This window comes from Vigna unguiculata, chromosome 9 (genome assembly GCF_004118075.2).
Source record: "Vigna unguiculata cultivar IT97K-499-35 chromosome 9, ASM411807v1, whole genome shotgun sequence".
Taxonomy (NCBI): Eukaryota; Viridiplantae; Streptophyta; class Magnoliopsida; order Fabales; family Fabaceae; genus Vigna; species Vigna unguiculata.
In genome coordinates, this window is record NC_040287.1 from 24,177,354 (window position 1) to 24,200,588 (window position 23,235).

Sequence of the window (23,235 nt, forward strand, 5' to 3'; positions counted from 1 at the left end):
ATTTTTTTGGTGTATGGTAGATTAGAATTTTAATGCATCTGGCAAAATAAGCATCTCATCAAGCAATAAAATGGTAAATTCAAGATATGATCAACCAACGTATATCATGACAACAGGAACCAAGTCAGCAGATGAATGCACTGCAATGCATTAAAACAAAAGCTCAAAATAGGATACCAAGTCAGCATATGAATGCAGCACAATGAACGATTGATATTTTCATAAGTCGTCTCTGACAGGAATTTTTCACAAAATAAAGGCATACAAGTATGTTAACATACAATGCAGTCATACATTGTTAAAAACTTCTTTGAAAACTACATTTGTGGTAGTAGTCAAAGGTTTGTTTTCATTGTCATGGACTAAAATCTTTAATCCGGACTTGCTTTTAACTCTAGAAGCTGCAACATATAATTGACCATGACTAAAAACGGGTGTTGGCAAATACAGCCTAACACAATCTAAAGATTGTCCTTGAGATTTGTTAATGGTCATAGCATAAGACAACATGATTGGGAATTGTCTTCTAATCAGCTTGAATGGCCAAGGGGACTGGGATAGTGACTTGGACATACGTGGAATGTAAATTTGTGTCCCTTTTGATTTTCCAGTAATAATCTTTGCACTGATTACATGGTTTGCAAGTTTAGTCACTATTAATCGGCTACCATTACACAAACCTTGAGATTGATCCAAATTTCTTAAAAGCATAATTGGAGCACCAACCTTTAGCTTGATACTATGGCTTGGTAGTCCAGATGTTCTTAAAGAATTTAGAAATTCTGGTGTAATACCATCGTATGCTTCAACTTCTATTGGCTCAGAGGTATCTATGCAGTCAGAGCTTAGGTATTCTTTATTTTCTCCTAAAATACATGAATCAGATTAAGTTGAGACACCTTAGTGATGATTTAGTCAATTGTTAATTATGAATAATGGCTCACCTGGAATTGATTCCAAAACAGATTGATTGATTTCATCAACTGTTTCAATTCGACTGGCTAGAATAGCTCTTGATATGAGGTGTAACATCCCGACCGGATATTACGGGTTTAAAAATATAATATAAAATAGGAAAATAAAATCACATTTATTATAAATCCATTTCCCAAAAATGCGGATTTCAAAGAATTTATTTCATAATAAAGATAACACTAAGTTCAAATCTTCTCAAAATTCAATAAAATACCAAAACAGTCTTATAATAGATTACATCTTTATTCCAAAACCATAAATGATAAAACTCTATAAAATTGTTCCCATGAGTTTTCCCCGCTCTGCTGCTAAGTCTCACCAGATCCACCTGCAACATCATCTGCTCCCGTGCACCGCGTACACGATCATCGCCAAACACAAGCATATAGGGTGAGCTAAGAAAATAAACATATATATATGGCCCACATATACCAATCACACAATCACACCAAAGGAATTCCATCCTTTGATATCACATCACATGGCCACCACCATGTTATTCGTGTTCTACATCTTCTAGTGATTACTTCGAGGTGACTTGCTGCCATACCTATCGGTCACAACCGATAGAGCACGTGCGAGAAATCATTGCTACGGATCATACACCATAGCGCCAGGTGGAGTTCCCAAATGCGAACATAGTTCGCAACGTCCCAAGACTACCAAACTCGTCAGCCAACTACTATGGAGGGCAATCTATCTGGACCCATCCGTACTGGCCACAACCAGCACACTCACACCGGTAACACTCGCCAACCCGAGCCACAACTCAAGGGTTCCTCGTGTTCATCCGCCATCCGGAGCCACAACTCAAGAGATGCTATTTCGAGCCACAACTCAAGGAATACCACGTGCTTAACCCCTTTCCTGAGCCACAACTCAAGGGATACGTTCCGAGCCACAACTCAAGGAACACCAACAAGCCGACCTTTAAGATATCCTAGAAGCCTTGTAGATCACGCACATCATAGCAAGCATAACACCAATCTGCTACAGCAAAATCGCCTGGCGGGGGACACGTATTGCTAGGCGTTGCCGCTTCTAGATTGCCTGGCGGGGGACACGTACCGCCAATCACTACACCAATACTTGCACATTACTGATTTTAGTTCAGGTTCAAGCACCCTTCACACAGGTTGCTCTCATTTGCTCTCATTCTAGACTACCCCTAATGAAAGACATTACCATCTATAATATTCCAAGCCTTATAACACCTAACATGTGCATTCATCCCCTAGTCATATAAACAATCCCAAGCATGCTCAAACAAAATATAAGCAGCAACACTCTAACAATGATGGTGGTTCATCACCCGCCAGGCAGTTTTTGGAAAATTTCCAGAAACTCGAATTTCAATGTAAGCAAAGGGAGATCATACACGTACATGATATAATACATACAGATATGCGTAAAAATATAAATAGACGTGGTTCAGCTCCCCTAACCTGGTTTCCTTAGCTTATTTTGGAATTGTTGTGAGTTCCCCCTTGATCACCAATAATCCTCCTTTGATTCTATCTCTATGTAGCTCCTTTCCTCACTCAATCCTCAACAAACTCTCAACTTTTTGTTCTCCTCTCCCTATACAACAATAACAAATGCAGAAACCTTTTCTCTCACCTAAAATTTCCCTTATAATAGTGCCTTAATGATGGATTAATGTGCTAAAACGAAAATGGCATTTAAAAGTGGTATAAGTGCTATTCAATGGTTCATAACACATCTATTTTTCAGCCACCATTGGCTACTCCTTGGCCAGTTAGGGTTTCCATGCCCTTTCACCTTCATGCCAAAGTAAATTTTGACAAAAAGAGAGTTTAGTTTGGGGTTCACTAAGGTTCGAACCCACATCAAACCAATTATCAAATCAATGCACAACCATTTAACCAATTCATGTTTCGTGATGATTAATATAATTCTATGATTATATTATCCTCAACATGTTCTAGCATATTATTATTAAAAACAATAATAATTAAATAACACATAAATGGCCCCATAGGACTTGAACCAAAGTTCTCTCACACAATAAAGTGTTTTCAACCACTTGAGCTAGCACTTTTCCATGTCATAGCAATTCGCATTAAATGTCTTAAAGGCTCTTACTACCCGCATTTATTAAATAATTATTTAATTAATTATTTAAATTTCTCGGATCTTACATGAGGAACCCTTCATCTTTGTATTTTTGCATTAATCCTGGATATGTGCTATTGACAATGGCTTGGATAGGATCATTATATTCTGATATTAGTAATTCTGATGGGATTTCTATATCAACTAATCCATCGTTTGGTTCATTCAATGAACCATTGCCAATTTTTATTATCCAGGAAGAAAACTCTTCAATTTCAGCTATAGTAGACTACTGTAATCCATTTTGCAACAGTCGCATGTTCTTTGTCAAATTCATAATCTAGCAATGATCCCAGAGATAGGATGAGTTGATAGTAGCATGAACAATATCAGACCTGCTTTCACGTGGAATAACAGGAAGTATTTGTCTAAAATCTCCTCCAAAAACTACTACTTTCCTACCAAAAACTGAATCAGATTTGTTCTTTTCTCTCATGATGTCTTTTAAAGTTCGATCCAATTTTTCAAAACAATACTTGTGTGTCATTGGTGCTTCATCCCAAATTATTAGGTTTGCAATTTCATAAGGTCTGATAGTTCACTACCTTTTGTAATGTTGCAAACAAAGTGCTCTAATGTAAGAACTGGAATCTTGAATTTAGAAGGAGTTGTCCTACCTCCAGGAAATAACAAAGAAGCTATGCCACTTGATGCAACTGTCAAGACTATTTTTCCTTCAGATCGAAGAGCAGAAGATAAGGTTGTCCACATAAAAGTTTTCCCGGTTCCTCCATAACCATATAAAAAGAACATCCCCCCTTGTTCATGATGGACAACATCTATAATTTGTTCAAAAATATGTCTTTGCTCATCTGCAATTGGTCAGAATTTATTAAGTTATATTTTAATGTCTTGATGAATAATACATGTACAAAAGAACACAAACCTGTCATAAGGTTAAAGTTAGATTCAAATATATGTAGCTCATCATCCTTGTTGTAATCAAGTTCTGCATATACCAATCTACCACAAAATCATTGGGATAAGGCATAGACGGCCATTCCTTTAATGTTCTCCTGTTATTCTGCAAGAGCTTCTCAATCTCTATCAAGGTCAAATTTTGAAGAGTTTCAATATTGAGATTGAGTTCTGCAACAGAAAAATTCAGTTAACATACTTAAAACATGAAACATAGATTTTATATGCTTTAATTGATTCTACCTTGATTTGTAGCAATAATCCTTTCGTTGTATAATATTCCATCAAACAGCCATTCCCATGTTTTACTCCACAACTCTTCAGGCTTTAAGACACTATTTGACATGAGGATGGTTACAAATAATTTCCTTAAAAAGTGTCCTGATCCCCAATCTTTAGCTTCCTTAATAGCATCGACATATTCGGTATCCTCTGCTAAAAATCCATAAGCTTCACACGCTTCTCTAAATGTAGCATATGTTATGTTGTCAATAGTTCGAAGATCTACATATGATTGTGGACCTTTTACTACTGTTAGCATCTTCCTTAAGTAGAAAAGTTCACCAGTTGCTGGGGGAACCCAGATAAGTCTGCCAATGGTGTTGTCCTTTTGTCTTGGTTTCCAACATCTTTGATTCTTATTATAAACATAGTTAGATACAAATTGTGGATATGTTAAATTCCTTGCATCAGAATATTTTTGGTTGCACTCCATCCAGGTTGTAAACATTGACTCCTTAACTATTGGTTTTGCCATGATTTCATCAATATCATCATCATCCTCGAAGTACACTGACTGCTCACCAGGCAAATGAAAAAATAGTCGTTCAACAGTTGGATTTCTTCCGTGAATAGGAAATGAAAATATTCTCCAACATGCTTCACATGGGGAAATATATCTACAATCAATATATTGTTTGATTTCATATGTTGCAAGTTAAGGTACATTCTCATCATTGCCATTGGAAACTATAGCAGCTGTAATTCTATCATATCCTTTATTGATGTACTTAAATAAGTACTTAATAGAATTGGAACGATTACACCATTCAACATTGACATGAGCTTGATATTTGACCAATATTGTAGGATTGTAAGGGACAACAAAACGATTATCTAGTTCTATGTCCTTCTTGACAACAGTGATACCGTTGCTTCTTCGACGATAATAAGGAAAACCATCTTCTGCAATTGTGGTAGTATTTTGGAATTTCTTCGGATAAAATCTGGAACATGATCCATTCTTCATGCATGGAGATGATATATTAGCTAATCCGCATGGTCCGTGTATCATATGTTCATTGACACAGGCATACAATTGTGGCTCCTTTTTGGCACATGGTATTTCGGCTGAAATGACCTTATCTATATCCAATGTTGTTGGATATTTGCTAGAAGGATGCAAGAATATTAGCAAATGAGCATGTGGTAAACCATGTTTCTAGAATTCAATACTATACATGTCTGTCAAAAATAAATTAAGAATTACGTTGCTAGAAAAAAATAATAATTGAAATTTTGACATTCAATCATTAAAATATTAATACTTACATGCTATTACTCTGCCAATATATGTTTTTTTTGTTAAATCTGATAGCAACTCATCAAATTTGATTCTAAATACTCTTGCAATAATATATGACTGGTCTAAAGGACTTAACTTTGAAGTCTTCAATATTCGAGATATCTCTGGCCATTTCGGGTTGCAAGTAAGAGTTACAAATAGATCTGGGAATCCTACATGACCACATATTGTCATTCCATCAAAATATAATTGATCCATAAATCTTCTGCCGCCAACAAAGCTTGATGAAAGCACAAATCGTTTTCCTTTTTTAGAGGCATCAGTTTGGCTTTCATTACTTGGTTGACAAAGGTTATTATACTTATCAACCCTCAGCTTGGATTGATTGTTTATGATGAATGATAATCTTTCTGACTCAATCATTGTGTATCCATCAACAACAAATTGTTGGAACAATCTTCTAGATCTAAAAATAGTCATTGCCTCACAATCTCGAGTCTGAATTCTAAAACAAAACCATTCCCTGATTGTTAACCGATTACGTTTTGATGCCAAAGAATCGCGATGACTAATATCATGCCTATAACCATCTTCACCATATGGAAACAATAGAGGATATTGATAACCCAAATAACTGGTGTGCAACTCGTTTATTCTTTGCAGCTTTCCTGTTTTGCTTTCCATAATAATATCTCTAGGAGAAGCGTTATCAACATCCCCAACGATTAATGCAACTACTTCTAAAACCATTGGCATGTTGTATATTCGGCCATCTTTTTGCCTATCTGCTATAAGCCTTAACTTGAGATCATGAAATGGTTGTTCTGCATATCGATCCCTAGCCATTCTGAAATATTTGCAATGCACATTGTACTTATCAAGCATCTCAGTTAGTGTTCTTACAATTTCAACATCAATATCAGTTACATTAGCTAATGGTGTACAATTTCTTCTTTTCTTTTCAGGGTGTTTTTGTTGTATGCACGTAGCATTCATCCTCTTCTGTTGGATTATTTGTTTCCTTTTTAGTCTTGCACTTGTACTGGACTTGGTATTTTCATTATCCATCCTAGTAGATAAAACAGTACATGAAAAACATTAACACAACAATATAACATTTTCAATAATCTCTAAATGTTATGCAGAGGTTTTGTAATAGGTATTAAAGCTTTAAGACGAAATTCCTAGAAAACAATTGTAGATGAAATTAAAAAATCATCCACCAGCCAAATAATACTCTTCATTGCTCAAGTATAAAATTTGTCTGCTCTAAGTCATCAATAGCCTCAAAAATTTTGTGTTCTACCATATTTTGCTACTTGCTTTACAAATTTTTAATCAGATTACCATTAGTCAAATTTTTGGTGTATATGTTACTGGATGGAACAATCCATCAATTTTTACCGCCAAAAATAAAACTTGTATAAACTAATATTAGTACGCAAGATATAATTAGGGTTATTAAATGGAGGTCTTTTCACCTTAACATGTCTTATTTGTCACTTACCCTGCATTTTCAATGTAGCTTATTTATAGATGACATTGTTAATAACACAATGAAATATTAGGTTCGATACTTTTCTGATGAGGGAAACTCATCAACAACTTCTCTGTAATAGTACATTCCATACTTCTCTGCAAAATTTAAATGTTCAACAATAGTATTAGTTTTAAATGCATGTCCTCTCAATCAATATGAATGTCCTTTCAAGAAATCCTAAACCATCTCATTGAAACCAAAAAGTGTCTTAAGTTCTAACTATTACAATTTTTGCCCGTGGGTTGTATTATTATATTTCATGGATGACTTCTTTATTGACACAATTTAGCCAATTATAAATAACAATGTATTATTATTATAGTTGTAATCAACAAATCTATTTTGGGGCGCTTATTCATTTATACAATTGTGATAGTATCATTATTATGTTGCATAGTAATGTCAATTAATGGTAGTATTCATTAATATTGAAGTTTAATAAAGAAAATCTTGATTATAAGCCATAAATGAAAAGTGTAGTAGTCATTATACTTATTTTTTATCTAAAGTCATTACTAAATAATACTTCAAAAAAGATAGTAGTAATTTCATAATTTAACAATATAGTTACTTGTAAAAAAAAAGATCTAAAATATAATAATAACAATCACGTTATATTAGCATTCTTCGAAATTGTCTTCTACAATTTTGCACCCCCAAAACTATTAAAGGTGATTCACAAAATTCATAATTAGAATTCATCAAAACAGGACCGAGAATGAGTTACGATAGAAATTACAATATGGTTCACAAAGATAAAAAGGTTTGCAAAAACATTTTAACATACTTTTCCTGGCCACATTAATACATTTATAATTTCTCCTTTTTGATACTCTTGATTGGCTTTGTAGTCTTTGTAGCTGATAACTGAGCTAGAGGAATGTCCTCCAGAAAATCGATCTCCATGATACTTGATGGAATGTCTGGAACATCATCAATGGGAGCACAAACATCATCAAGTTCATCATCAACGGTGGAAGAAAGGCACATCTGCAATGATGAACATAATCATGTTACAGATTCAAAGCATTAGTTATATTACTATGCTAATTGAACTAAAATTATACTTACCAATGAACTATCGGTATCAACTGTTAAGTCACATGCAACATTACCAATACATTCAACAAGTTCAATTGCCTGGCAACATATATATATATATATATATATAAAATTTCAGACATTGTATAACAATTTATCTTACAACCAAAATGACCATATTTGAAATACTTACTAAATAAGTCCCGCTAGAAGTTGGTACATAAGAAACACTGGCATTGCTACATTTACTAATAACCATTTCCTGCATAATTCATTTGCAATTAGAATTTAAAAACACAAACTATCATTGTTGTCATTAAGAAACAAAATTAAATTTAACTATACTTACTGAGGAATTGCAAATATCAGGAACTATATCAGATGGACAACTAACCATACATTCACCAACTTGGCTTGCCTGCAAAGTGTTATAAACAAAATCAATTAGTAATAAAACTATGATTCATATTTCAGGTCATAACTACAAAATATTGCAATACTACCTCCTCCTGACCAAGTAGTGCTTTAACGTAATCAATAATTTCCACGTCAGTAGAAACTCTCATAACTAAGGTAGGTCGGTTCTTTCCTTGTAGCTTAACCTTAAAAGCCCAAGTACATCCTAAAATAACATCTAGATCCTCTAGGAAACACTTAGGATCGTCTTCACCATGCTAATATAAACCAAGTACAACAAATTAAATTATTACTAAGTTGTTTACAAAAATGTTTCTTGTAAAATAAGTTAAGTTCTAAAACAGACTACACTTCTTCTACCTTGATCATTTTCTTTCTCAAATCAGCAGCAGATACACCAATTAAATTCATGCAATCTTGGTCCCAAAGCATGAAATTGGCCACCTTTTTCCCATCAGTGACTTGAATTTCTAGCTTGTATCTACAAAAATTTATATTACAATTAACATTATGACATAAGGCATAACATATAAATTTAACATTTACTAACTGAATTCTTGGAGAATCGTTAAAAGCATCACAGCTAAGACACTTAAAAAAACCAACTTCATGAGTTCTTTTCGTACATACGTTACACACCAAATAATTCCATCCATCATTTCCTAAGTTAAATTTAAGTGTACGTGCAATAGTAAAACAGGAAATCTCCTATATCAATACAAAAAAGGTCAATAATATGATGAACAATTAGAAAATGGACTTAAAAAAAATTTACAAACATGAGAACTACCTTTAATACAGTGGTAATCTCTGAAACACTTTTAACAACAGTTTTATGCATAAACCTATCAACATTACTAATCTGCAAAGAGCCACTATATTGACTCCCCTCCTCAAAAGTTTCACTACCAGAGGTTCTACACAGTACACATTAGTTAGTGTTTATGAAAACAACTTTTAATGAAGAATAGATGGCTCACATATAAACATACTCTGCAAATTGCTTCTTAAAATCAATGAGCTCAGGTATGTCATCGCCCATTATCAGTTTCGAACCATTCCAAGAATTAGACAGTGACACTGGCCATGAACCTATAAAAACTAATTAAATTAGATTAAATAATAATGATAATCTAAATATAGTAATGACGTTATTCATACCTGATGCAGGCTTTATCTTGGCCTGAGTAAGAATAATAGCAAGATTAGATGTTTGACTACGTGTCCTCCAATAACTCAATAATTTCTCACAATATGAATCCCACAATGTGCAACAGATTATAGCACCACTACATTAATGACATAACAACACCACATTACAAAATAGTTATCAAATAATTAAAAAACTACTGTAAATATAAAACACCATACATAATGAAACCAACCTAAATCTTTCAGGTCAAACACAACATTTTTCGAATGGCCTTTCTCCTCTACATTGTCCAGCACACCAATCACATCTAACATGCAAAAAAAAGAAAAAAAATTAACAAAAAAACTAAATATAGGACACATACATTACGATACAACAATAAACTTACCAACCAACAAATCAACACAATACTTTCCATCAATGATATCCTTTATACTTTTAAACTTCCAAAACTTTCTAGGTATGCTTGCAATGGGTTGTGGTCGTATAGACGTTGCTCCTATAAACAACAGCTTAAATGGATGCTCACAAACCTAATATTGAGCTTTGTTCTTCAACAGTTTAAAGTTATGCATTATGTAAGTTTCACCCTCTTTTAGCTTGTCTTCGCAAACATCCATATCTTCCTTTTTAATCATTGCAACAATAAGATCACCCTGAAGAACAAATTAACACATATATGGTTAAATATAGTTGTCATCTTATAAAATAAAATATACAACATGCTAAAATATGGTACTTTACATTACCTTTTGATCCATCAGAACCATTTCCATACTTCGTTTGGAATCCCACGACTCAACATACCACAAATCTACGATTCTGACAACAAGTTCCAACTTTTCCCTTCTTCCATCAATATCCTTGATCATATCAAATTTTTTTGCCATCTAATACGTGACAATAAATTAGGTGTTAAGTTTCAACCAACGACACAACGAATTCAAATAAAGAAATGAAAAATAAACAAAACAAAATATCAAGGTACGAATCATCTTCAACAAAATAAAGCGCAAAAAAAGTTAAAAACTTTCGTCAACAAATAATGTGCATACAACTGAAAAAGACTTTCAATAAGTTCTAAACAAAAGAAACAAAATAATGAACAAAAAGAAATCCAAAAAATAACATAAAAAAATTCTTTACAACAAAAACATCAAAACGTCTTCTAAAAACGATGAACAAATAATATCTGAAACAAAAGGAAACTTCTATAAACGTCTTTTAAAAGATACTACAACACAATAAAGAAGTACAAAAACAATGGATAAAGAAGAAAGATGCATCAAGAACAAAAAACAATAAATTCAAAATATTTAACTTTAAAAAAAAATAAAAATATCAACAACAACGTTCAACAAATAAAAAGTAGTTCAAAAGTTAAGAAAATGAACTTACAAACAATAAGAAAGGAATGAAGAAGAAGGAGAAATAGAGAAGAAGGAGGAACGGAGAAGAAAGTTACATGGAGAAGAAGGACGCAGCTAATTTGGCTTGGAGAAGAAGGATTTTGAAATCTGACAGCAAATGTCTATCAGACCATTTAACACACTACACCGCCAAAAACACTACAACAGGAAAATGACCAAAATACCATTACTCTAGCACACGTGTCAATGAAGGAGAATGTCTACTTCAGTAACTTCATTATCCTAACATTTTCTTAGATATATAGTAGACGTTAGTGATAAATCGCACAACTTGTGACTTTTATGTGTTTACGAATCTGATTATTCATAAAATATCATAACACTATATTATATAATAACATTAGATTAATTAGACTTAATTAGATTTAATATCAGAAACTATAAAAGACGAAAAATAAATTTAATTAGATTAATTTATTGGTTTTGCTCACGATTATTCATAAAATAACATAACACTATATTATATAATAATATTTATAAATGCAATCATATATGTATATACTTCCTTTTAATGAAATTTTGACTGCTATATATGTATAAAATTCTTAAGAGCTTTAGAATTATTCAGTGATATGATGGTTCAATCGGATGCCACTAACCAAAAAAAAGAGAAAAATGTCGTTACTCGAACCATTTCATCAATTGTCAAACCTTTGAAAATGAATGGTTGATTATAAGATTTAGAAATTATTTTATTTGTTTTGAAAAACTCAACAGTCAAGTTTAGGGAACTAATTTTAATCAACACTTGTTCAAGAATTCTAGCGTCCAACTTTCGGGCTAAAGCCCAAGTACCAACGTTCAGAGTCCAAGTGACCTAAGCCCATCCCAGTTCGTGTGAATGCTTTGACCCTACCAAAAAAATCAGTAGCAAGTGTGCGTGCAGTATATAACATTGCCTGCAATGTTTTACATTGATTAAAAACCTAGTACTTTTTATCTTTCGATAATCATATTATTATAATTCTTATATTATATAAGTTAAATGTTATATAATTTTTTTATTTATGAATTAAATATGTTCGGATCTTTAAAATTATACGTGAAATTGAAATTTAATTTTTGTTTTAAATTTTGATATATTTTTGTTTTCAAATTTTAAAAATAAATGAATATAATCTTTTTAATTTAATAATACATTTTTACTTGTTAGATAACATTTTAAATTAATATTTAAGTTAAATAGTGTCACATAGAATAAATATATTTTAAATATCGATCTAAAACCATAGTTGCATGTAAAAAAACTTTAACTCTTTAGACTACTACGAGGATTATATATTACTTTTAAAATTCAAGAATCAAAATATATTAAATTTTAAAATAAAAACATATTTTAATTTCACAACAAAGTTTAAAATTTAAAAACACATTTAATACTTTATTTAAAATACGAAAGCAAACGGTTTCTTCCGAGATCAATTTAAATTAAATCCAAGAAAGTCAGCCTCAATGAATAATAGTGATCTAAAAATAGAGAGAAATTGTTGTTGTGCAAAGATAATTTGAAGTGGTGTGAGAGTGATGTAAAAGTGAAAAAAATTATATAATTTGGAGTTTGAAATTTGAAGTATTTTGAACACGTGCCGACAGAATCCCGTATTGGTTTGGAGGGGTGGAGAGGTGTCAGTGTGTTTTTTGCATCAGTAGGGTAGAGAGTGACTTTTGCATGGGACTAAAGGCATACATAGTTTTGGTTTGTGGTTAGATAAAGTTTAACCCTCGTTAATTTAGGTTTTGTAGAAGCGTTAAACAGAGAAGTCCTACAGAAGTACCAGGATAAGGGGTGGATGCGATTTAGTGTACTTTGGGTGGGACATGCTCTACTATATTGAACTTAAGTTAATTATACTGTTTTAAACTAAAAATAACTGAATTATTAATAGTAAAATTAAACTGTATTATTTTTTAAGTTAAAGTTTAAAAAACTGTACTGCAAATAGTTAACTGTTTAGAGCAGTACATTGAACTGTAGTTTTCATTTCTCTTGAATCCCATTCGGTCTCTTGAATCACATTCGGTCCACAAGCACCATCGAGATTCAATCACCACCGAGATTCAACCACCACCGAAGTTTCCTGTCTCCGTTGCCTCGCCGCCGTCGAAGGTCGCCGTCGAAGGTTGTGCCGCCGTCGAAGGTTGCGTCGTTTTTCCTGAGGTATCTTTTATTGCTCTTCATCTCTTTATAGCTTTAGGTTTTCATTTCACTTCTCTTTTTTCTCCAATTCGATTTTTTCCTTCAACCATTCTATATAATTAATTTATTTGACCCATCAGTTAACAAATTCCATTTTTGGCTTCCAGTTTTAGGTCAGTGAAGTTGATTACTGGAAGCTTTAGAGTGTCTTCTGAACCCATATTTTCACTTTTTTTCTCTGATTTGGTCACAAAATTGGAGGGTAGTGCTTAGTTTAAGGTTGGTTTTAAGCCATTTATAATTGAGCTTGATCTGAAAGTTTAATGTTTGGGTGATTGTGATTAAAGGGATTGATTACAAGCAATTCCACTTTATGTATATGTGAATGGAAAAGGGAAGTGGCAGGAGGTGGACAGTGGAGAAAGATTTGTCACAATTGAAGGAGCATGGAATTGTCTTTTCTTAAAGGGAGAATATGTTCATATGCATTGTTGCGCACATATATTAAGTTTAATTGTGAAGGATGGATTAAAAGGGATAAAAGATTCAATTTCAAAAATTCGGAGTGCAGTTAAATATGTCAAATCTTCTCCAGCTCGATTTGCTAGATTCAAGGCCTGTGTTGAACAAGAGGGAATTTCTTATAGAGGTCTTGTTTGCCTTGATGTTGAACCTAGATGGAATTCAACTTATCTAATGTTAGAGGCAAGCTTGAAGTACAAAGATGCCTTTGTCTTGCTAGATATGCAAGATAAGAAATTTGGTGCTGAAATGGCCAAAAGTAGTGGTGTGCCACTAGAAGAGAATTGGGAATATGTGAGGTATGTTCTACCATTCTTAAAGATGTTTTATGACTCTACCATGCGGATTTCTGGTTCTTCTTACGTCACTAGTCATATGTATATGAAGGAAGTGTTTGGAATTGGTAAAAAGATTCGACAATATTCTGAGAGTAGTGATGTGAGCATAAGATTGATGGCAATGAGGATGAAGGGTAAGTGTGACAAATATTGGGGAAATCCCAATGGAATTAATATCTTATTATTGATTGTTGTTGTGCTTGACCCAAGGAGTAAGTTGGATTTTGTTAATTACTTCATTGACTATATATTTGAATCTAGCATGGCCAGTGGATTGAAATCAAAATTATTGTCATCTTTAAAAACACTTTATGATCAATATCAAGGGGTTGAGGAGGGTTCTCAAAGTAGCCAACAAGAATCCCAACTAGATGATGAATATGATGATCCTCATGGCATGAGCTTCTACCTAAGAGCTACAGGACGTAGATTTGATTATATATTAGAGCTTGATAAATATTTGAGAGAGGATCCTGAACCTTATACAAAGTCAATTGAGCTTGATGTTTTACATTGGTGGAAGGTAAACTCAACTAGATTTCCTATCTTTGCAAACATGGCTCGAGAGATGTTAGCCATTCCCATCTCTACCGTAGCATCAGAGTGTGCATTCAGTACAAGAGGAAGAGTGGTTAATCCTTATCGTAGTTGCTTAACGCCTAAAATAGTGGAAGTACTTCTTTGCACACAAGATTGGTTAAGAGGAACACCTTTCTCTATACTTTTTAATGAGGATCCTAAAGAGCTTGATGAATTTGAGCAAGGTGAGTTTGTATGAAAACTTTATATACTTTTTAGTTGATACTTTATATGAAAGCCTAAAATATTTTTATTTTTTTTTTGTAGATATAACTTCTCAAGACGAAGTGGGACCTTCAAGTGCAATTAATTTAGATGATTGAAGATATATTAACATTTTGATGTTGTTTATGGGAGAACCTACTAGAGAACCTATGTATTAAGATGTATAAATATTTTTATTTTGGTGTATTGAAGTATGATGCATATTTCAAGTATTATTTCCTAAGCACTTTCAAATTATAAACTTCATATTATTATTGCGTATTACAATCATATGTAATTAGTGCAATTCGATTCAAAATAGTGTAATTCAATTCAAAAATAGTGCAATTCAGTTCAAAATCAATACAATTCGGTTCAAAAATAGTACAATTCGATTCAAAAATAGTGAAGTTTATTCAAAATCAGTGCAATTCGATTCAAAAACAGTTCAAAAATAGTGTAGTTAAGTTAAAAATTAGTGCAGTTCAGTTCAAGAATAATGTAATTCAATTAAAAAATAGTGCAGTTCAGTAAAAAAATACTACAGTTCAGTTCTGATGTAGTGCAGTTCATAAAACAATTCATTTTATAATAGTTCAGTACAATTCATATTATAGTGCAGTGCAGTTTAGTGCAGTGCAGTTCAGTCCAGTTTATTTTTCAGAAAAACAGTTCAGTTTAGTTCGTCTAAACTGTTTTTCAGTTCAGTGCAGTTCATACGAACTGTTTTTTAGTTCAGTGCAGTCTTTTGTAGTTCAGTACAGTTTGGTTTATTTTGCCTGGCCCTAACAAACATTATGTTATTATTTATTAAAGGAACAATTCAAAGTAAACAATTGTTTATAGTAAAAGTTTAAGATTTTGTTGTTTTCATGGATTTTGAAGTTTTCATTGCATAAATATAGAGGTTGAAGTATGTTTTCTACAAAAATAAAGTTTCAGTATATTTAAACTATGATTTTGTTATGGTTTGATCTCATCAATGAAATTCAACATGTTAAGATAATCCATAACACGTACACATCCATACTATGATTAATGTTTTTCATTTGTGTCAATATATGTGACCATATATGAGTCTAGCCATGATAAATCAAACAAAGATTGCTCTAATCCTACGTTGATAAGATTGTTGGATTGAATTGACGAAAGATACCTTTTGTAAAATATATAATTATAAAGGTCCATTTATGTTGATATCCTTAATCCAACATTACTCTTATATGTGAATAATTATATATTAAAGACATTACATACTCCTAATCTTACTATTGTGCTAAATTAAAAGTCATCAAATGTTATCAAAGTATTTTAGCAATGATATATCTGAATGGTTAAGGGACCTTTAATATGTGTAGCAATTAAAGGGTAATTTATATTTGTTAATATGTAAATAGAAATACCAAAAGTCAATCTCTTATGTATATAAGTAGGTTAGATCCCTACATCATCCGTGATTGACCTCATGTAGTTGACTGTGATCAAGTTTTCTTGATTTTGTTAAAATTATTACCAAATATTTGAAAAAAAAATATTTTGTCACCTCTAATCTTATATATTTGTCCTTCCTAATTTTGTTCCCTTTAATTATTTATTTATACTTTATAAGGTTACTTGATTGAGACCCAAATAATTTATAATTGCTCCCACTAACTTAAGGTTTTGAATCCGCCATTATATCACAATATGTTTTCTTCTATTATGACTTTCCATTATTAGTAACAAATAGATAATTTGTTAAGTGGTTCTATAAAGAGAGTATCTATTGATATAAAAGATCAAATTGTTTTTCTCTCTTATGATTATGAATTCAAGTATGCTTCTACTTTTAATTATGATGATTTACATGATAAATTCAAAATCCTATAAATAATAGTTTTTCATCAAACTTGAGTTTAAGTTATGTTGTATGACACATCCAATTGTAATCTTATAGTTAGATCATTGTTTAAGGAAAACAAAATTTATTATTATTATTATTATTATTATTATTATTATTATTATTATTATTATAATATGTTTCTCGAGGATTTTGTTCAACACTATTTTCAATATTAACTAATGAACCAAATCAATTCAATATGAGTTCTTTTACAGTGGACTAGCAAACTTATTTTTTTCAATATGAATTGAAATGTTTAAGAATTTATAAGTCTACTACAAAATTGAAATTGATGAACAATTCACTTGTATTATGAATTAGAATCACAAATATATTCAAATATCTTTAAATTAATGATGAATTATGAATTAACAATTCACTTTAACATGAATCTCGATCAATTTCTCTCTTATAATCATATTTTTTATATTTTTGTTTTCAAAGGTGGAATGATGAATGAATAAAAATATAAAATGCAGAATAATAAATGAAGAAGAGAGTGTAAATGAAGGTGTTGCACGAACGTAAATTACAATAAAATAAATTACGAAAGGTAGAACAAGAACTTGTAAAATAAATCAACAAATGATGATCCAAATTACTATAACCACCACTGAATTATTATTTTTTTCTGTTTGCGACATTATATATTTCTCCCCTCTCTTTTGACCATTGCTTCACAAATAAAATAAAAGCCAAAATACATACATGAAGTAACCGACTTGAACTACCCACATCGTGTCAGGTGTTCTTGGTATTTTCACATTCTGCAACGATTATTGTACATAACTTCTTTCTCAATTTAGTTTCAACTCTTGCTTGATCACACTTTATGCCTAAAATCCTTTACTTAACTTTAATTTATACTTTAGTTTTAGTAATTTAAGTATATACATCTGATGTGTAGGGGTTAGTTTTATATTTATATAGAGTGTGATAGGTGTCTTCAAGTTCACAAGTGAAACTAGTAATTTTTATGCATCACAGAAAGTTGAAATTTCCTCTTTTTCTTAATTATTTATTAAAACTGAACGTTAATATGAAAACAAATACAGCGATACATGAAATAAAATTAGGTGAACTTGAATTTTTCTTAAAACTACTAGAAACTATTTAATAATTTTGCGATCGATTAATTCTAGGAATGAATTGGATGACATAAGAGGTCAATGTTAAAAATATATTAGAAGCCTCATAAAAGCATTTGAACATTAAAATTAAGCCTCTACTTCTCCTTAGAGAGTGAATGATGCAGCAAGAATAATTGTGATAAGCTTCATTTATGTAATAGTGCAATGTTAGTGGCATTGTACTAGGACTCGTAATTAATTACGATTTATACAAAGTGTAATGATTTCCGCTTTGAAACACTTTCCCACTCTGTCCTTTTTGGTTCCAATAATGTCCACTTATTAGAAATTTTCTTTGTGGAAATCATATCTGGTGGTTGTGTTCCGAGAGAAATCCGAAGCTAACTGACCAAGCTCTTTCGTTAACGCTGGTGGCCCACAGTAAAACACCCCTGCATCATAAACAACAACAACAACCTTTCAGTAAACAACATAACAACAGCATCATCATAAGAAAAAGAAAATTAATTTTTTCTTTTTATTTCTCTATACATAAAAACAATATAAAGAAAAAACTGACCAACACGAGCCCCTGGATGAGTGAGCGCAATGCGTTTGTAGACACTGCGCCAATTGGGTTTGGCAAAGTGTGACTTGACACTCGTGCCAGAGACAATGTCGACGCCATTCTTAGCATGGTTTAGAGATTGCAACATGGCAATGAGAGCAGAACGAGCATCACCCTCTTCATACACACTGGTGCAATAGTTGTGGAGTTCAATGACACCCTTGTGATCCTCTTCAGCAACCTCATTCATCACCCCTTTAAACCAGTCAAAAGAACCTTGCTCCCTTGTCACCCAATAGAAGTAAGCCCTCCTAGTGTTAAACTTGTTCACACCATTTCTTTTCTGTGGGCTTCCCTCCTCTATGTTGCTCCCTTCTTCCTCTTCCATCGCCTTCATGTTGTTCACTATGTCCTTCACAATACTTATCATTGGGGTGGCTCCTATTCCCAGCCCCACCAGCAAAACCACCTCGTACTGCTTGTAGTCTTGCGCTGGTGCTCCATATGGACCATCAATCATAACTTTAGGGAGACCACTACATAACAAAAACCATAACCACTTCTTTCTCACTATACAATTTCCAAGTCCTAATAATATCAACAACACTTTCATCATTCATCAATTCAACAACCAAGAATTACGATTCTCTCACAAAACGTCCTTCTCGTCTTTTTTATTTAAATAATAATAGTAATTTTCCTAAGAAAACTCCAAAATCAAAATTATTATATTTAATTTAACAACTATATGCTTTGGCCACTTGGATAACAATAAATATCTTAGCGCGTGAGAAGGTGGAGTGGACAATGTTGTCGGCAACAATTATTGTTTATTGACATCCAAACAAAATAACGAAAGCAAGTAGTTCGTATCATTAAGAATGTTTCAAACGCACTTGGAACAACCCACTGCGATTTTAACAAAAATGGTTTACAATAGTTTTGGTTTACTGTAAATTGGTTATTTTGGTTTGACTAGGAAATAAAGGAGACTGTTTAATTCATGCATAGTGTAAAAACTAACTAATTTTGTTTTTTAAATATGTTTTATTTATGTTTAATATAACATAATAGTATTTTTTTTTCTCCTAAATGTGTTGGCTTAATTACCTGGGACTTCCATCTCCTTGCAAGTTATCAGCTCTTAGAAGTCCACTCTTGCCGTTGTCAGGCGGCTGGCAACACTGAAAGAAACAGAAAGTACAATCCTAGCTTATCAGAAAAACAGATTTCAGAGAAAAATGAAACAACACTTGGAACTTGCAAATAAACACAATGATAGACAAATAATTTTATGTAACAGTGTTAGGAATAGTCAGTTTTTGCTGTGAAAATTGTTGTCCAAATAACACTATCCAACAAAAGTTAACCTGAATTCACCTCTGAGAACTTGACTTTGAGACTCCGGGTCCAATCACCCAGTGTTCTGATATGAACGCTAAGGTAATCATCACCAGGGGCAGAGGTTATAGAAAATGGATGCCTGAGATATAAGGAAATAAGAGGCATAAAATTAGTGAAGGTATTTATAATACAAAATTAGATATATAGCAGACAAGAGTTGCTCATGTTTCTTCAAATTCATACCATTCAAATGGAGACACAGCAGCACAATTAAGAAACATGTATTGTCCACTCTTGTATCTGAATCCCTGGGGCTTTGACATATGAAGAGCCAATACATTTCCAGGATAAACAGCCACCTGTAAATTGGGGAGTGAAAATGAAGTGAGAAATACTTTTTTATGAACCAAACTTTATAGATTAGCCAAAACTATTTAACCATCAAAACATGTAATGAGTGATTTATCCTTCCATTCTCACCTTTAGTATTCTCACAGGCTTTATGGTTGATCTGAGTGCTCTAGTCAATCTTTCCAACGAGTATATAACAATGGGAATAGCCAAATACATCCAGGTCTACAAAACACATAACATGTTCCCAAAATGTTAATTGGATTTAGTAAGAATCTGTAAACTGTTATGTGTAGGAATGTAAAAAGCTCTTTGCTCTGATGAAGGAATGTGCTAACCGTTTTCTTGTACCATTCTTTAGTCAAGTAAAGTTTGATTCCGTGCACAATGAGCAGGGCATAGACAATGACAAAGAGATGATGTGAGTACCAAAAGGCGTTGAAGCCAGTGAGATTATTGAGTGGCTTGGGAAGCTTGACCCTGCCTCTTCTGAACCAAGGGGTAGCTAAAGTGAAGGCTATTGCCATCAGAACAACCATTATAATCCCTGTTACTCCTTCCCATGATTTGACAAAAAACCAATAACTTTTTGGTTGATCACCAAAAAATGGTTCCATCAGCTCGTACTTTTCACTACTTGCATCAATAAGTCGAGGAAAATCACAAGCAAGATGATAGATACCATGTATTCCAACGCCAATAGCTACTGCCACAGCTATCACCTGCAAAACAAAAAGAGCTTTCAAGTCCCAACAAACATTTGGACATAGTTTATATGATATGTTATCTTTTAGCCACTCTCAATTCTCAAGTAAACATTACCTTGTGGAAGTTGAGGTTGTCATCAAAAGGAACCATAATGCCAAGTTTGGTCTTGTTCCTGAGCCAAGTGATGGTGTTTCGGCAAACCGGTAACAAGATAATAGCCATGTTCAGTTTAAGTGTCTCAGCAGCACCTTTGGCCATGCATACACAATGCCCCATCACCTTATATGCATCTTTTCTCCTATACTGCACAAATTTATAGGCAAATAGACCTAACATCACACCAAGCCACAATACCAGTACCCAACTTCTCTGCCAATTATCCTGCAGGAAGTACATGGTTTTTGTGTACCACCTCCTAATAGGATTTTCTTCATGCGTGGGCTTAAGCTTTAAGCTTAGCATTTGACTCAGGTACTTGCTATCTCCTCTTGTAGAATGGGTCGGTCCATGCAACAAGAGCATCTCTAGGTCGTTTACCTGTTTTCCCAGTAACAAAACATCATATGACAAAAATACATTTTGATTCCTATTTTGAGATTATGAAATAGGCTTATGTAATTACCATGATGAATCCTGTGTCATCAGGGTCAAGTTCCTCCATGATCAAAGCTGCATATTCCTCTGCCTGCCTCTGTATGTTTGCGAGTTTGTTCGTAGTGGCACTAAGGCAGATGATCTGAAAACATAATAGATCACAAGATCAAGGAAAATCTTATTCCGACACAAACAAAATGCCAATCAGAAAAAGTTTCCCATAAAACTACTTTAAAGATTCTGTCAGTTGATGAAACTAAAAACTGTCGGTACCTCTTTAATTTCTTCCTCGGTGATTCTTCCATCCGCATCTTTATCTACCCTGCATTACAAATTAAGCTTGGTAACACACTTCGGCATTCAACACATACTCTCTCATTTACGCCTTATATACATCAGAAAAAGTAAAGAATAAGTGTATGCTTGGATCCAAGTCTATAAACTTTTTTTATGAAATCCATTTTGCAGATTCAGTTTCCAAAAACAACCGTCTCTTATCTTCCATTTCAAAGGGAAATTTTAAAGCAACACTCAGTTTACTATCAGACCCAACTGAAAACAAAACAAAAGGCTTTTTCAACTATACTTTTTGAATGAAACAAAAATCCAAACATGGCCTTACATGTCAAAGAATGTTCTGAGCCTAGAATCGAAACTCTGGTCAGAAATCTCGTCCCAAAAGTCCTTCAACTGGAGCTTATTAATAGAATCAGTCTGAATCCCCCTCCTCCTAGAGAGTGCATCAAAGAGCTCCCCTGCAAAGGCCTCTGATTCTTTGTTCATACCTATGCACTTGGCAAAGAGAGAGCGATGCAGGTACCCATTAGTGGAAGCAGTGAGAGCATCGAATTGCTTTTCAACCTCAACCCACCCTGCACCACCATCAGTCTTGCTGATAAACTTGAGTCCCTTGAGAGCGTGAGAAGCTGCAGATTTGGTCCTGTCATAGTGCACTCTCGCAGGTGCACCTTGCTTGGACGAGGAAGCCAAACGCTTCAGCTCCTGAGACACTTGTTGCATGCGAATGGAAGCATTTCTCACAATAGAAGCACCAAAGGACCTTTTCTTCTCCATGCCTTTACCAAGCAAGATCAGTTTCTCATCTTCTCCCTCATCGCTGTTCCCTGCAACGGGTATAACACTGTGAAGAGCCACAGAGTCTCCTTTGATATCCATAGTGACCTCAACGTAGTCTCCCTCATCTTGTTCCTGGGATATGCTGTGGCCAAGGTCAGAGCCGGAAGTAGAGGCTGAAGCGTTGCTCAACTTGGAACTTCTTCTTCCCACCCTTTTGTTCAGTGGTCCACTTTGAGGTACCCTTTCACCACCAATGAGTTCTATGTCAGAGTCACGCTGATTTGAATCTGCAGAAGCTCCTCCATCCTCGCCTGTTCCCATTTTCTTCTTCCTCTGTCTGAGGTTCCCAGATGCAGATTCTTAGATCAAGTGTATGAGATTCCCAAGATCCTTCTCCCTTCTCACATCTTCACAGTTCACACACATGTGATAAGGTTTCTCCAATATTTTGCATTTTCTTCATAAACAAGAAGAGAATTACAAGAATAGAAAATTATTTTTTGTTAAATGTTTTTTCTGACAAACTTTTTATAATGTCCACCTGGTAGCATATGATTAGATGAAACAAAGGTTTGGTGAGTTTTGAGAAGTATAGAGAAAAATTTTGTGACTTAAAAAGAAAATTTTGTCAAATATACTATATCAATTTTATTATAATTTCAATAATAATAAAAGACACCATTGTCGGAAAAAAAACGTTTTTTTTTTTTTTTATTTTGAACAAAT

General features: G+C 33.2%; 3 protein-coding genes across 6 annotated transcripts; 1 reads left to right on the top strand and 2 right to left on the bottom strand.

The window, feature by feature from the left end:
• Positions 1 to 288: 288 nt before the first annotated feature.
• Positions 289 to 1,032, bottom strand: LOC114163582 (ATP-dependent DNA helicase PIF1-like). Its single transcript, XM_028047888.1, has 2 exons — positions 945 to 1,032; positions 289 to 866 (listed from the first exon to the last, which is right to left on the bottom strand). The coding sequence occupies exons 1-2, from the start codon at positions 1,030 to 1,032 to the stop codon at positions 289 to 291; spliced, it is 666 nt and encodes a 221-aa protein (XP_027903689.1).
• Positions 1,033 to 12,804: 11,772 nt separating this feature from the next.
• On the top strand, positions 12,805 to 14,768 carry LOC114163583 (zinc finger BED domain-containing protein RICESLEEPER 2-like). The gene is made up of 4 exons (XM_028047889.1): positions 12,805 to 12,831; positions 13,111 to 13,293; positions 13,795 to 14,655; positions 14,748 to 14,768. Exons 1-4 carry the CDS (start codon positions 12,805 to 12,807, stop codon positions 14,766 to 14,768), a joined length of 1,092 nt encoding a protein of 363 aa, XP_027903690.1.
• Positions 14,769 to 18,000: 3,232 nt separating this feature from the next.
• On the bottom strand, positions 18,001 to 23,021 carry LOC114162979 (respiratory burst oxidase homolog protein C-like). 4 transcript variants are annotated; one of them, XM_028047009.1, is made up of 11 exons: positions 22,055 to 23,009; positions 21,706 to 21,754; positions 21,461 to 21,574; positions 20,953 to 21,375; positions 20,469 to 20,852; positions 20,260 to 20,355; positions 20,023 to 20,138; positions 19,816 to 19,918; positions 19,546 to 19,619; positions 18,448 to 18,971; positions 18,001 to 18,319 (listed from the first exon to the last, which is right to left on the bottom strand). In XM_028047009.1, exons 1-11 carry the CDS (start codon positions 22,828 to 22,830, stop codon positions 18,210 to 18,212), a joined length of 2,769 nt encoding a protein of 922 aa, XP_027902810.1. In that variant the 5' UTR covers positions 22,831 to 23,009; the 3' UTR covers positions 18,001 to 18,209. The 4 variants fall into 4 exon arrangements, 2 of the variants coding, with proteins under 2 accessions (XP_027902810.1, XP_027902811.1); XR_003599334.1 differs by lacking the exon at positions 18,001 to 18,319 and having other exon boundaries at positions 18,684 to 18,971; positions 19,806 to 19,918; positions 22,055 to 23,021; XR_003599335.1 differs by lacking the exon at positions 18,001 to 18,319 and having other exon boundaries at positions 18,766 to 19,023; positions 19,806 to 19,918; positions 22,055 to 23,021.
• Between the last annotated feature and the right edge of the window lie 214 nt (positions 23,022 to 23,235).

Coding starts and splice junctions, on each gene's coding strand:
- LOC114163582 (XM_028047888.1), bottom strand. CDS start 1,032: ATGTTACACCTCATATCAAGAGCTATTCTAGCCAGTCGAATTGAAACA. Junction 867..944: donor TGTTTTGGAATCAATTCCAG/GTGAGCCATTAT, acceptor CATGTATTTTAG/GAGAAAATAAAGAATACCTA.
- LOC114163583 (XM_028047889.1), top strand. CDS start 12,805: ATGGGACTAAAGGCATACATAGTTTTG. Junction 12,832..13,110: donor TAAAGGCATACATAGTTTTG/GTTTGTGGTTAG, acceptor ATTGAACTGTAG/TTTTCATTTCTCTTGAATCC. Junction 14,656..14,747: donor ATGTTTTACATTGGTGGAAG/GTAAACTCAACT, acceptor GTGTGCATTCAG/TACAAGAGGAAGAGTGGTTA.
- LOC114162979 (XM_028047009.1), bottom strand. CDS start 22,830: ATGGGAACAGGCGAGGATGGAGGAGCTTCTGCAGATTCAAATCAGCGT. Junction 19,919..20,022: donor GCTGTGTCTCCATTTGAATG/GTATGAATTTGA, acceptor CTTATATCTCAG/GCATCCATTTTCTATAACCT. Junction 18,972..19,545: donor CAAGGAGATGGAAGTCCCAG/GTAATTAAGCCA, acceptor TTTGTTATGTAG/TGGTCTCCCTAAAGTTATGA.